At 32.3% G+C, this 16,434-nt stretch overlaps 1 protein-coding gene across 4 annotated transcripts in view; it reads right to left on the minus strand.

Annotated features, from left to right (window-relative positions):
* The window catches only part of PHYHIPL (phytanoyl-CoA 2-hydroxylase interacting protein like), a 93,281-nt gene that overhangs the window by 10,997 nt on the left and 65,850 nt on the right, over window positions 1–16,434 (minus strand). For all 4 annotated transcript variants that reach the window (XM_060642751.3, XM_060642753.3, XM_060642752.3 and 1 more), the window contains 3 exons: window positions 10,839–11,035; window positions 8,767–8,941; window positions 5,058–5,175 (listed from right to left, as the gene is read on the minus strand). In XM_060642751.3, the coding sequence (XP_060498734.1) occupies window positions 5,058–5,175; window positions 8,767–8,941; window positions 10,839–11,035 (490 nt within the window). The remainder of the gene's footprint in view (window positions 1–5,057; window positions 5,176–8,766; window positions 8,942–10,838; window positions 11,036–16,434) is intronic.

The raw sequence follows: 16,434 nt of genomic DNA on the forward strand, positions 1-16,434 counted from the left end.
AAGGGTTAGTATCCAAATATATAAAGAACTTATATAACTCAACACCAAAAACCCAAACAATCCAGTTAAAAATAGGCAAAAGAACAGACATTTCTCTAAAGAAGGCATCCAGTTGGTCAACAGACACATGAAAACACGTTCAACATCACTCATCATCAGGAAAATGCAACTCAAAACTACAATAAGATATTACTTCACACCTGTCAGAATGGCTAAAATCAATAACATAAGAAACAAATGTCGGCAAGGATATGGAGAAAAAGGAACCCTCTTACACTATTGGTGGGAATGCAAATTAGTATAGCCAATGTAGAAAACAGTATGGAGATTCCTCAAAAAGTTAAAAATAGAACTACCTTATGATTCCAGAATTTCACTACTGGGTATTTACCCAAATACAAAAATCCTAATTCAAAGGGATACAAGCACCCCTATGTTTACTGCAGCATTATTTATAATAGCCAAGTATGGAAGCAGCTTCAAGTGTCTGTTGACTGATGAATGGATCAAAAAGATGGTGTATGCAATGAAATATTACTTAGCAAAAAAAGGATGAAATCTTTCTATGTGCAACATGAGTAAAACTAGAGAGTATAAATATAAAGCTAAATGATATAAGTCAATCAGAGAAAGACAAATAACATATGATTTCATACATGTGATAGTTAAGAAACAAAACAAACGAGCAAAGTACAAAAGAGAGAGACAAACCAAGAAACAGACTCGTAACTATAGAGAACAACTGATGGTTACCAGAGGCCAGGTCGGTGGGAGGATGGGAGATACAGGGGATGGGATTAAAGAGTATACTTATCATGATGAATAAAAAAATAAAATAAAAAATAAAATAAAATAAATATATAAATTAATAAAATAAAATAAAACTAAAAACAAAATAAAATACTAAACTTCTTTTAGTCATTCTTTTAAGGGTAGATATGCTGGTGAGAAATTCCCCTTAATTTTCCTTCATCTGAGAATGTCTTGATTCCCCTTTATTCTTGAATGGTATTTTCACTAAATATAGGGTTCTGGGTTGACAGTCCTCTTTCAGAACTTAGAGATATTGTGTCACTTCTTTCTGGTCTACATGGTTTCCAATGATGATGTTATTCAAATTGTTTTTCCTCTATAGATGAGGTATCTTTTTTGTCTCTGGTCAACTTAGAGGATTTGTTTTATCTTCAATTTTCAAGAGTTTATAAAGTGTCTTGGAACAGATTTATTTTGGTTTATCCTATTTGGGATTTACTTAGCTTTTTTAATCTTTAGGTTTCTGTCCTTTGCCAAATTTGGAAACATATCGACTATTTTTTTCTCTGCGTATTTTCTTAGCTCCACCCTCTTCCTTCTTTCTTTTCGACTCTAATGACATCAGTATTAGATATTAGATACTATAGTCCTACATGTCTGTGAAGCTATGCTCTTTTTTTTTTTTTTTCAATCAATTTTCTCTTAATTCAGTTTGGATAATTTCTATTGTTCTATCTTCAAGCTTATGGATTCTTTCCTTTGTCCTCTTCATTTTGTTATGGAGTCTATCCACTAAGTTTTTACTTACAGGTTTTTTTTTTCAGTTCTACAATATCCATTTAGTTCTTTATATCTTCTAGTTCTTTGTTGTTTCTATTTGTTTTAAGTACATTTGCCATTCCTTATTGAAAATTTTTTATGTTGGCTTTTTGAAAATCCTTGTCAGATAATGCTAAAATCTGTGTTATCTTGTCATTGATGTCTGTTGATCAGCTTTTCTCATTCAAGTTAAGATTTTCCTGATTCTTGGGACCATCAATGGATTTCAATTTTATCTTGGACTTCGGGAGGATTAGGTTATAACGCTGGGTCTTATTTAAATCTAGTTATTTCAGCAGGCCTCTTTTGGCTATGTATCAGAAGAAGAAGTGGACGAGTGTCACTTCATTGCTGTTAGGAGAGAAACGTCTAGGATTCCCAGTCAACCTCAATGATACACAGAAGGAAATGACTACTGGGCAGACTAAGAGTAGAGGCTTTCACGAGGCTTCTGCTAATACAATCTACCTGGGAGAGGGAGAAGTTGTCTCAGTACTGCTCTGTACATGGCCTTCACTGATATGCAGAGGCAAACCTTATTCCTGGGCTGCAGTGAAAAGTCCTGGTTTCTGGTAGGACTTCTGTGATACCACCCTAGTAGGGAGGGTGAGAGGTACCACATTGCCACTGGTCGGGGGTGGGGGGGTATAAGTCCCAGTTTCCCATTCAACTTTCTCTGACATCACTCCAGTAGGGGATGGAAGAGGAGGGAGGGTGTTTCCTTGCAGGTGGGAGAAGGTGGAAGTATCACTACTTGGCTTTGGCTGGTGAGAATGGAAAAACAGTTATCCCCCATGGTGTTTGACTGAAGTAGGGCAATTACTGTCTAAAAGCTTTGTGTATTCAAGTCTATTTCTTTCCTAGTCATTTGGGTTAATAAAGGAGACTTTCTGAATTTTGTTTGATAGTTTTTGTTTTTATTTTTTTTTGTTTTGTTTTTTGGTTTATGCCCATCAGCATTTTGGGGTTTCTGGCTTCTTTAGCACTCGGTCTGGAATATAAGAGCTAAAAAGAAAACTAAGGGAACTCATCACTGTGTTGTCCCTTGAGTCCCTTGGTCCCTAACTGGTTTATCTTCTCTCCACTTTTCAGTCTTCTTCCACCTTTCAGATTCTTATGTTTCTTTTACATACAAAGTCCAGAGTTTTTAGCCATACTTAGCAGGAAAAATAGGGAGAAGGGTGTCCACTCCATCTTGTCCTGGCTCAAAATTCTTACCCTTGTTACATTCTCACTAACAGAAACTAAATATCAATATGGTATGTGTCCAACATGAATCTATAAACTCAATTAATGAAAAAAATAGCATCAGAAATATAGAGTTAAGAACTTGGACTAGGAGAAATGTATTAGTGACAGGCATCAATTTTGGGCATATAAAATCTAGCACCTAAAAGCACTGGGAATCCCTACATCTATCTACATATGAGGCTACCTAATGAACTTGAAAGAGTAAGAGAGAAAGTGGTATTTTGATCTGAGGTAAGGGAAAGCAAGATTCACTTAGGAATTTACTTCTAGAGAAAGAGATCAAAATGAGCTCAATCCATGAGTCAGAATTTACTTAATGCTTTTTCATCATTTATAATGACTTGGAAATCATTTAGTCAGATAAGTAAATGGTTCATTTCTATTCAAGCACTGTGATTAACAAGATGACATTTTAAATGATTTGTGATAAAGGAAATGGGTCCTGATTAGAGTTCATTACCTAAAAAGAAAATCAAGGTTCATTGAAGCTAATGTCTACTATTTTTTCAATAAAGTGTTTTAAGAAAGCAATGTTGAACAACTGTACCAAATGCCTTGGGAAGTATATTTATTTATATATACTGCATCAGGATATAATTTACATGGATTTTAAAACTGTCATGGAAACTCCAAAAAGGGAAAATTCCTTGTTAGTAAATAAATCTTTTGTACCAGTAGGTTGGAATATACATATACAATGACTTTTTCCAGGTTGTCTTTATCATTTTTTTTTTCCTTTTTGGAAGAATTTTTGCAAACAGGTGGTGTAAATTTTAGTATCTAAGGACCTGAAAACAGGCTAGTTTTCACCCAAAGGGCAGAGAAAATCAAGGAAATACTGACCTCCAGTGGCCACCTACAATAGACATTGGCAATATTCTAAGAATTTAAACAGTACCAAAGATATATTATATTGATGTATTTCTTATTAGAGAAAATAGCAATAGTAGATCATTTTTGTTTTCAGATTTTATGCTTAAAGAAAACCTTTCTTGTTGAATATATATGGTCATTCCCATTCACAACTGACAGGTACAATAATTTGTGTTATATTTGTGTTTGTACTCTCTAAATTAGGTAAATGGCATCCACCATGAATTATATACACTCAAGGGTAAATAATTTACCAGCTAAAAGAATTATGAACTAAACTCTGTGTTTATAAGATATTCAAGTATTAGGCAGGAATGGTTTTCAGCATCAAAAAAACCATGTTACTCCAAAGTATTTCATTTGATGAAATCAGATGCCTAAATTTACCTCTCTCTCTGATTCCCTTTGAATTTTTCCACAGCTTGGAGCAGATTTAAATCTAAAATCATGATTTTGATTTAAGAAAACTATAAAAGTATGAGCTAATAAATAACAACAAAACTTCCTAACTTTTTTTCATATACAATCCCTAACAACTTAAAGTTTAAAGTGAGACCAAGGCTTTTAAAATGATACATTATAGAGATTATTATGTAAAAGGTTTAGAACCTACATAGCATTTATCATTTTAAAAGTCTTAGTCTTATTTTAAAACCTACATCTCTCATTTAGTGTCCTGAAAATTTCTTCTACAAATACAAAAGGATTGTTAAGTATTAAAACTCCCTCTAGTATGGATTTCTTTTGAATTTCCAGAAACCGCTTCCCAAGGTAAATATAGGCTATCTTCAAAATACTACTTGAACACCAGACTTCAAAAGTAAACACAGCAGACTGTCCTCATGAATAATTAATTCAAGATAATGGCTGAGAGATCTCCACTTAGAAGCCTGAAAATCCCGCGAGATTCACCATATTTAATGAATGTTACCTTTCAGCCCTTCATTTCCAATATCCTAAAGCTATCTACAAGAAGAGAATATTTAGGTGAGTTGATATATATTTAGAGGAGTTTGTACATGAAAGGTCAACAGTCTAAGCCCTTGAGCTTTAAGACCTTCTACTTAAATTGACAAGAATTGATATTACAAATGATTACAGAAATGAATGTAAGTACAGTGAAAAAAATCCCACAATCTGAACTTTTCTACTCAATTATTCTGGAAAATAAAAGAGTATAATTAATCATTTTGAAAGGAAACTAAAATTAGTATTTCACAGAACTAGACTCAAGGGAAACCTGAGCCTAGAACTTGGAATGGCACTTAGTCAAGAAAATCACTATATATGTATATATATATGTGTGTGTGTGTATATATATATATATATATATATATATATATATATATTTCTATTCTTACCGAATATAGTCAAAATATTCTTTGTGTTGGTTACGATAAAAAACAGAAAATTTAAGCATCCGTCCTGCAATCACTTCAGCCTTCTCCAACAGCTGTGTTAGATGAACTTTTGAATAGTCTGAAAATAACAACAAAAAATTCTCTTACTAAAAATATATTACCAAAGGTGTCAACTACATGTTTAATAAATTGGAGATTATTAAAATCAACTTTAGGAGATTTATCTTAAATAGGAAATTGCACTGAAAAAAAAACATTCATTGTCTTTCTGTGGGACATTTTTCTTTCTACAAAAATGTATTTGTTTTATTTTGTTTTCTGGATACCCATGCATTTGTTTAACTCTCTGAAATTAAAGATCCTGAAGCAAAAACATTAAGTAAGGAATGCAGACTCTGCACAACCCAAGTAATGTCAATTGGCACCATACTAGGTACTAAATTTTCTTTAATCAACTGAAAAGTCAAATATAAGAAGTTTCTCACCTGCAATAAGTAGCAAATAAATTTAAAGGAGTAGCAATAATAATGTTCATTTAATTTACTCTTTAAATCTATGAGGTTAGCAAGGTAGATTATATATGACCATTTATTGACTGCAGAAATTGAGGCTTATCACAGTTTGAGTCACCAAATGTTCATATATCTAGTAATTTAGACTAGTCTTCTGGCTTCTAGTTGGTGGTTTGCAGGTACACAGGACTCTTGAAAATCTAAAGCTTCTCTCCAAGTAATTTGATCTTTTCATCAACTTTTTGTTTTGAAAATTGGGGACTGTTATCAAACTCCTCTACCAGAATCTAAGCAAAAATTTTGTCTATAACGATTATAAGACTTTCCAAATGAAAGCAACCTAGCTGAACTGTTCATGGCAGCACAGTTTGTTTACTGACTGCTTTACTGGCTGACAAACATTTTAGATTAGAACATATGACGTAGAAGGCACCATGCAAATTAAATGATCAGGTTACAAGATCAAAAGGAATATTCTTCCTCTCAAAGAACTCCGTCTAAATTTATACATAAATATATAAACAAGTGTGACTTATTATGAGGTAAGCACAAGGTTTTATCTCTGACATAGACTAGACTAGAAGTAGATTAGTTGGTAGCATTCTATTTTGTTTTACTTCAATATTTTGCACTGTGCTTAGCACACAGTATGTACTCAATAAATGCTGAATGGATTAGCTATCCAGATTAAAAGACAATTTATACAAAAAGCTTCCTCAAAATTTACAGAGTCAAGGTTATTGATAAAGTTTAGGTAAAAGTCTCTGAATTATTTTGATAAAACTGAAACAATGAGCTTTAAACAGCTTAAGTTCCCTTTAAATTTTACTCATAGAAATTAAAAATGCAAAATAATTTGTAGAAAACTATCGTGGCACATTTAAAAGCTGGCATTTTATTATTCACCCATAACCTCCTTAGAAGAGTTATGAGATGTAGTTAAGTAAAAGAGCAACAGGGAGACCACTCTAAATGAAAGTAAGAAGACATAGGTTTTCCTTAATACACATAGAAATAAAACATGTACTCATAATGTTAAGTAGATTATAAAAGGGTGAATTATGATAGAGTGAATGTGTATGCATCTATAGACAGATAGGTATTTCTGAACTGGAAATGCCAAAAGTCTTCCTTAAGCTAAAGAAGAAACATTTCACACTTTTCCCTAATGTCAAATGGGGATTTTAGCAGGTACATTATAGCTCTTTTTATTGGACAAATACTATAATTTTGTTTACTGCAGTCCTATGGAAAATAACATGTATTAAAACAATGTCAAAAAAGACTGTGTCTCTTACTTATGGGTCTCACTTAGATTAAATTTCCCTGGTAGGAGACAATGAAAGTAAGGGGAAAGAAATGCAGTAAAAAGAGTAAACATGAGGTAGACTCCAAAGAGAAATTTTAATTCAGGAATAAAACTGAGGGGATATATTAATTCCAATATAACACATCAAATATATATAAAAGTTATGTCAATGAGAATTCTTTACTATTAATGTTACTCACTATTAATACAATATAAAAATCAACTGTTCCATTACTGATAACTTAACTATAATTAATAGCATATTTCATCTATTCCAGAATGTATTTCTTAAGTTTTTGAGAGCCATTTGTATTAAGTTTTATTTGTTTATTTATTTTTATATTTTGAGAGAGAGTGCACATGCATGCATGCAAGCAGGGAAGGGCAGTGAGAAAGAGGGAGAGAATCTTAAGCAGGCTGAATATCATGGCCATAAGATCATGACCTGAGCTGAAATCAAGAGTTGGATGCTTAACCAACTGAACCAGCCAGGTGCCTTTGAAAATGTATTTTCTTCACATTTAGCTTCTCTGACATGACTCTTACAATAGCTGTGACATGAAAACACTGTCTCATAGTTTAATTGATAGTATTTTTCCTTAGTGATATATAAAATGGTGGATCTTATAATTAGTATCTTTGATAAGAAATACGGTACCAGAGAGATATTATTTTCCTTGCTCTCAAAGACTGAAATCCTTAGCAATCAAGGATGTTATAATCCTTAGCAACTTCCTAATAAAAAGGTTGAAGATAAAATCAAAATCACACAGAATTAAAATTTTATCCATTTAACATACCCATAGGAAACGTTTTACACTGAGTTTAAGAAAAACACAAGATAGTGAGAGTATGTACTGAGTATGTATGCACGTACTGTAGCTAAGTATGTACTGAGTGAGGCTACAGGGGGAAAATAACGCATGTGTGAGGCTATGGTGGGGGGAAGCTGATTTATCTGAAGGATGCCTCAACTGTGGAAAATTTCTAAGCAACCTACAATAGTTGAGGCAAATTTTTAAGACTTCTTTCTTCAAGCTCCTTTATGTTGATAAAACATTTAGCCTCTCTCTACAAATTTTCAGAGGAAACAATCACCTGTACAAAGAGGAAACAAAGCCCCATTCTAAGAAACAAGGAGAGGATGACAGATGTATTCAGGTAGAGATATTTTTGTACCACTTCAACACCTACTTAAGTGTCCACTAAATATTTGTTTCTTAAATGAATGAATAAACAAGTAAATGAATGAGATGAATGGTAACATTTCCATCTAATGGAATATTAAATTATAGTTCAAGATCAAAGGGGATGGGCTCTCCACATCAGATATCTGAAGGCCAAATGGCTATGAGGTACTTTCTAATGAAGCACACACACACACACACACACACACACACACACACACACAGAGGACACTAGTTTAGATACAAATTTTCAGCATTCAAGTGAAAAATCGAGTAACATTTCTGCTAGGTACAGTCATTAAGATCTGCATCCATTTCCCTAATTACAGAAAGATGTTCCTGGCTTCCTTGTTTCAGTATCTGTGAAAATAAAATTAAAAAAAAATAACTCTCTCTCAAAACAAAGCTTAAAATATGCTGAGTATATTTTCAAACTACACCAGTTTTATTTGCAAAGTTTTTATTTTGAAAAATCAAACTATGCAGAAAAGAACTGATTTAATGCCATCTCAGATCACTCTAACCAATACAGCATAGTTTGTTCTGTTACACAGTGCTACTGGCAATGCAAACATAATCAATGCAGTTCATATCACCTTATAATTAAAAATATTTTAAATATGTAATTAGCTTTTTAGGAACTATTAAATATTTTTCTGTATATTTATTAAATATTTTTCTGTATTTTTCTGTTCTCTTACCTGCTGTGCAGAATTCTATAATTTCACTCCATTCAGACACAACATAATCACCATCAACCTGTTTTGAGGCAGTCTGCACTGCGACTGTATACTCAGTTCTTGGGCTCAAAAACCAGTGTCCACGGACAGTCATTGGCAAGGGAACAGCTTTTGCCACCAATTTTGTTGGAACATCCTAAGACAAAAAGACAGAAAAATAGGAAAGGGGAATGAAGGAAGGTAGGAAAGAAGGGAGGGAAGAAATCAGTTAATTTAGCAGTATAACTTGAATCAATTATAAACAATTTGGAAGAATTTATTAAATTCCTGGCTGATGACAGAATTTTCATTTTTAAAGATATTTAACAATTATATTCAAATCTCTTATTCTCCAGATGTAAAAAATAAGGCCCAACTTGATCAAGAGACATACCCAAGGTCATACAGCTAATTAATGACATAAATGTACTTAGGTTCCTGTTTTCTTGAGTCTTGTTCTTCTCTGTATACTCCTTATATGTGCACCTTAAAACACAATATTCTAATACTAAATGATAAAACAAAACAAAAACCTCTAAAATTCCAAACATGACAGAAATAAAATTCAATGATTTTGTATTTTAAAATATATTTGTTTAATTTATACTACCAATCAGTTTTACCAGAGTAGCCCATTACTAAATATTTTATATGTGAAGGGAGAGCACATTTTAAAAACAGCTATTTTAAGATAAATTAATCCATTTTATATACAAAAGAGGTGATATCTGTTTCAGCTATATTCAAGTATGGAGCTTATGTGTCATAAAAATGTTTAGATATTTCCAAACAATGATTAATAAGGTAATTAAACTTGCTAGTTGAATATTCACTACATTTCCAAAGACATGTTTTTCTAAGTATGGAATAAAGAAAAGTGGGTCAAATCTTGACCTAATCATCATTTCACATTAAGTATTTCAAAGATACTTCAAGGAAATATTTTAAAACTACTTCAAGAAGGCAAATGTCAGAAAAGAGAGTATCCATAACCATAAAGCATAATCAAACTCGGAACATGGTTAGAACAATGACTTATTGATCTTGTTCTCTCACACTTATCTGTACATATAATTCTCATTTATCATCAGTGAATATAACTGCATTTGGTAAAAGGCATAATTTCCAGACAAGATAAGACAGCTCTTCCAAAAGATTTGCTGAGTTAAAACTTAGTATCAATATTTCAAAAAAGACCAGTTTTCATCAGTAAAAATACTGAAACATAAGAATACTTAAACCAGATAAATATTTTTCTCTCTATACTACCTCTGATGTCTATGTAGGGAGACATGTATCAGAATAGATATGTGGTAAGTAGACTGTTATAAGAATAAATATCAGAAAGGTGTTACATGTCTAAGACATTTAATGGTTGATTTGTATTTTCAAACCATAAAATAGAATAAATAAAGCAATTTTCAGCCCTAAAGTATTTTACAAATACCCTAAAGTTTATAAGCTACATAAAATTCCTCTTTTGGAAGTTATTATAGGGAAAAATGTGTGCTTCAATGAAGACTATGCATTGCTTATAGTGTACTCTTCTGGCTATCTTCTTCTGATTCTGTGGAAGCTATTTTATAACACTGTAATTTGTAGATATTCTTGTCTAAATACATGCAAACGAATTTTGTCCAATTCTCTCTTCTGGCCCTTACTTCGTCCTGACCCCAAACCAGTTTTGCCTCTACTTATACATTTATTTCAGTATTCTGATCCATAACTGTGTCCATTCTTTGGATTATCCATTGAAACACCTCAGCAGTTAATTAGTGAGTTAAATCTTTAACACATGTTCATTTTTATGTCTATATGAGAGTCATGATTTTACCTTTTCTGGGAAAAACTGTATTTTAATAGTATATTTGACATTTCATTTTCCTAAAAAAAAATCTCTTAGAATAGAATTTTAAACTGACATGTAATTTTTATTCTCCCAATGTCAAACACATCATATAAGTAATTAATAGAACATTATTCCTTTTAAAATGTCCTCATATTTATAACGTTTTTAAGATGCAAATGAATATAAGTGTGTGTTAAGATTTTACCTTGTGTTTAAATTTATTGGAGTTCTTGTTCTCTTTCTTATTGAGGTCAATGAAATAGTGTGTAATACGGTCCTTTGACTTTGAATCCATTTCCCATGAAATCTTGAATGAGTCACATGTAATGTTGCTTATTTTGATATTATGTGGTACTGGAAGTTCTTCCATTTCTGCTATGCCACTGTCTTGTGATTTGTTCCCTGCAAGAAAACAAGGCACAGGTAGTTTCCAACTAATGTATTTTTCCAGAAAAAGCCATCAGTTGTATATACAGTTCTGAACTCAACTAACTGCTAAATCTGAGATTTCATTTTGTTCATGAAATAATTTGAGTGCTAATGATAGCTAATGTCATTTACAAAATCATTTTACCAATGAAAAAAGCAGAACTGAATTAGAAAAACTGAATGTGGAACCTCTACATTTTCAATTTACTTTTCCAATTTCTGTTTTCATAGAATGTAAACAAAACATTGATAATCCATCTGTCTAATCTATGAAAGATGAGTCTTACATTGTAGATCCCATCTGAAAAGCCCCAAGAGATCATTTTTCCTACATGACCAATTAATTCTGCTCTAAAGTAATGTCAGGTGTTTTAAACTAGATGATGCCAAAAATGTTGCTAATGAAAGAATCCAGTCAAATAAAAAAATATTCTTTAAAAAATATATGAGGTGTCAGTGATAGTCTATAAAAATTTTTCTTCCTTTTTCCTTTAGTTTTGGAAATTTATGTATAGAAACAGGATGTGATGTGATGGTTATACTACATATACAGATAATATTGAAGACCATCCTCTTACAAGTTATTATGTCAAGGATATTTTAGGAATCTTTTTACCAGCTGTGCCTTGATAAATTTAATTTTGAGTATTAAGACAATAAATAAGGCTAAAAGAGAAAAAAACAACTGCCAAGTTGATTGATATCATTAAAATCTTGAAGAACTTGATCCAACATGTGGTTACTTTAAAGACAGTTTCCTGCATTTCCAGTAAGAGGAACTGACAAACTAAAAAAGAAACTTTAGCTAACAGTATAAAGTAAAATATGATGGAGGACAGGTCAAAAAGAGAAAAACTATGAATTTGCCAAGTTTGTTTCATAGTGAAAGACATACTGGATCAAATTTTACTCCACTTCTCCTTCCTATGTTCCTTTCCCCCAAGCCAACATAAAATTCAATGCCCCAGAGGAGAAAAAATAAGTGTAATTGTTATTCATATGATAAAAAGTGGTAGATCACAAATCAGCTACATAACTTGTTCTTTAATGGAATAAAATAGCATCTCTTGATGAACAAAAATTAAAAATAACAAAAATGAATGTGGAAAAAAAGTGGAAGGCAGTAACTTCCACTTGCAGATTAGATTGTATTCTCCTGCCCTCATATTCCCATCTCAATTGTGAATATACAACTGTTGACACTTCCCAGTTTTATTAAATCTTTCACCCATGTTGTCTCATATCAAGCTGTGTTGTGATCATGGGAACCTGATGGCAACTGAAAACTAATCCCAAAATAACTTAAATTCTTGGGGCGCCTCGTGGCTCAGCTGGTTGGGCATCCAACTCGTGATTTCGGTTTAGGTCATGATCCCAGGATTGTGGGATCAAACCTTGTGTTGGGCTCCACACTGAGCATGGAGTCAGCTTAAGATTCTCTCTCTCCTTCTCTCTCTGTCCCTCTCCTCTGCTTGCATGTTCTCTAATAAAAAAAAATAATGACTTATGTTCTTTATTGTCATTTCTTGAACAATACTTTTAAAAATCCTTCTTTCTGGGGCACCTGAGTAGCTTATTTGGTTAAGCATCCAACTCTTGGGTTCGGCTCAGAATATGATCTCGCGGTTCATGGGATCAAGCCCTGCATTGGGCTCCAGAGTGACAGCACGGAGCCTGCCTGGGATTCTCTCTCTCCCTCTCTCTCTGCCCCTCCCCCACTTATGTGTATGCACTCTCTCTCAAAATAAAGAACTAAGCTTTACACACACACACACACACACACACACACACACACACACATATATCCCTCTTTCTTCTATGTACCTTCCCCTCACACCCCAGTTTCCCCAGATTCCCTCTCTATAAAACTGCCACAGAAATTACTCTCTCACCCTTTTCTTTCCTTCCCATCTGGACTAACAGAATCCCCAAATTGCTTGGGACTTAAATGAAGCCTTTTAGAAGTCAAGGGAAGGAAAGAAACTAAGTAGAATCCTTTTAATGGACTTGGGAAAAGGAAGGCAATAAATACTCAAACATCAGTAATTTTTGTTCTATTTAGAAAAGCTCAAAGTTTTTACCTATTATTCTGATTGCAAATTATCTTTAAAATATAAGTAACACTACTGAAAAACTTTCTGGACACTAATGGTAGAAGTTTCTGTAGAACTCACATTATGATTCTGTATAATTTCATAACAACTGAGTGGAAAAAGTATTATTTAAGATCATACAGAGGAAAAGAAAGCTATTTTACATTTGATCCAATTTAATTAAAATGCAATTTCAACATATAAACACTAAGATACAAAATTTTTCCATTTAAAATTCCACTATTGTTGCAGAATTTCAACAAGTGAAGACAGTAGTGAAAAGTTGAGGACATAGCATTCTAAATGGAGGCAGTGGAAAAAGCATTAAGAAAAATTCGTCTTCATTTTAGTTAATTCAGCACATGGTATATGAAAAAAATAGTGAGAATGCTAAAAAAGGAGACTAGAGATGTGTCAAGAAAGTTGAGAAATTATCTAAGAGAAAAAAAACTTATGATTCATTTAGATGGAGTTCAATATGTTTAATACTGAAGACATTTACTATAATTTATTGCCAGGCTCACATAATTAGTTCAAATGTGCCCTTCAAACATACCAAGAAGGCAATTTTTAAATATCCATGAGTGTCCAGCATAATTCTACATTTTTAAGAAGATGGCTGAGAAGTACACACAGGCTCTGTATTAAATGGACCTTGAAAAGATCTTGACTCACTAAAACATTTTAAGTGTACAAAAGAATAATAAGCCTACTTCACATCTACCTGTAGTAGCACATACTTCAATCTATGAATAAACTGCGTTGTTACAACATTATGAACTTCTATATATCAGTAAAATACTGTCAATATATTCTATCTATTATCCAATCTATAAGAAATGGAAATCCTTGAAATTTGCTTTTTTCCTCCTTTCCTCTCAAGAATTAGAAAAGCTGTTCTAAACAAACATTATTCATTACAATTCTTATTCCTTAATTTTAGGGCCATGTTACAAAACAGAAATCATGAAACATAATCTATTTGTCTCATTTATAACATATGTGTATGCATTCATCTGTGTGAATATACAATACACACATACAATGATATATTTTTTCTTTTAATAGCCTTATACAGAGATTTAAATTACTTAGCTATCAAAGTCCTTCATTAACCACCTTAGAATCTGAGATGTTTTCTTTGTATTTATCTTTTTGAAAGATACAGTAGAGAAAAAACTTATTTGGTAATCAGGATTACCTTATGAAGTGTATGACTCAATTTGATAAAGTAGCTTTATCTTGAATAAAGATGAAAAGTATACCTGCTTAATAACTTAGATGTACTCTTGTAACAACTGGAATAGACCATCTTTCTCTTTATTGAGGGCATCTATATTTTTAGCATATTTCTTGTACCATTGCCCCTTTGCCCCACCAGTTTTGCTATGAAAATAACGAGTGACTTTTCTTCTTCATAATAGAGTGGTACAATAGAAGCTAATCTAAAATCTTAGTTACAGTAGTTAAAAGGGAATAAATGACTCAGCTTGAATAAAGTAAGAAAATGTTTTTTTTTAAGTAATAAAGTAGTTGGTTGCCTGGGTGGCTCAGTTGGTTGAGCTGAGGTCTCAGGTTATGATCTTGCAGTCCATGAGTTCAAGCCCTGTGTCAGGCTCTGTGCTGACAGCTCTAAGCCTGGAGCCTATTTCAGATTCTGTGTGTCTCCCTCTCTCTCTGCCCCTCCCCCTGCTTGTACTCTGTCTCTGTCTCAAAAATAAACAAATGTTAAAAAAAATTTTTAAGTAATAAAGTAGTTAGTTTTAATAATAAGCCCTGAGCTATCTTTCTAAGAAAGAAATTGCAGGTATTAGCTTACTTCCCTTAAAAATAGCAACCATGAGGCAATTTTCTCGTATCTTTTTTCTTTCCTAAAATTTAGTGATAAAAAAATCTTTTACTATAGTACATATCAGCATATTTATTTTATAAAGTTTTATGTGTATATGTTTAAATTAATATATATTTTAATAACTTTCATTACAAACTCAGAGATATAGTCTGTTATATACTTTTCCTCTTCATAAAAACAACTTTAAAATTCTGCAATACTTTTAAAGTCATGAAAGAAAAACTAATTAAGACAGTAATAAATAGTAACCACAACAAAACATTAAACTGTTCTATGCTTTACTTAATATTTAGGAAAAAACACAAAGAAGAAAATAAAAATCACTTGCAATCTCTATACTATTAACATGTTGTGCTTAATGTTTTGTAACCTGTTTTTCATCTAATAGATTGTGAACATTTTCACATGACTACACATAATTCTAAACTTGGTGTATTTTATTCTACTAATCAGTCATCTTGATACTAGACATGTAGATTGTTTCCAGTGTTTTCCTGAAATATCACTTCAATCAACTCTATTCTATATGTATTTTTGTATATATCTATGATTATTTATCTCTGGATAAATCCCAAGATACGCAAATATTGAATCACATTTGTTTTCATCAATGTATATTCCCAACTACTCTATGTGTCCTTTTTTACACCCTTATCAATTCCATTTATTGCTATTTAAAATATCCATGTGTTTCTATGGGCAAAAGTTAAAACTTTATTTTATCTTAAAAAAGTAAAAAAATGGGGCGCCTGGGTGGCTCAGTTGGTTAAGCGGCCAACTTCGGCTCAGGTCATGATCTCACGGTCCATGAGTTCGAGCCCCGCGTCGGGCTCTGTGCTGACAGCTCAGAGCCTGGAGCCTGTTTCAGATTCTGTGTCTCCCTCTCTCTGACCCTCCCCCATTCATGCTCTGTCTCTCTCTGTCTCAAAAATAAATAAACGTTAAAAAAAATTTAAAAAAAAAAGTAAAAAAAAAAAAAGAGCCTTGACCTAAATCTCACACCATATACAAAAATTAGCTCAAAATTGATTTAAAAAAATAATGCAGAACATAAAAACCATAAAACTCTTAGGAAAAAAAAAAGAAAGTCTTTGGGATCTAGCTTAAGTGAAGAGATCTTGGACTTCAGCCAAAAGCACAATCCATAAAAGGAAAAATATTCAGATAGTCTCATTCTTACTTTTTGGTGTACTTCAAGTGTTTCAGCTTATTTCCCTTTCAGTGTCTAAAACATTTTGCTTTCTATATCTTGATGCTACAGCATATATGTGTATTACATTGTATAAAAATATAAATATACTTATTTTAAATATCAAAACTTACACATACACTTGCAGATTGTATATGGCACTATTTGCAGTCAAGAGAAATGTAAACAAACAAAGATGCAGTATTAAATCATAACTCCATAAAATTAACTGTAGTAC

The sequence above is a fragment of the Panthera onca genome, chromosome D2 (assembly GCF_046562875.1).
Source record: "Panthera onca isolate mPanOnc1 chromosome D2, mPanOnc1 haplotype 2, whole genome shotgun sequence".
In the NCBI taxonomy this organism is placed as follows: Eukaryota; Metazoa; Chordata; class Mammalia; order Carnivora; family Felidae; genus Panthera; species Panthera onca.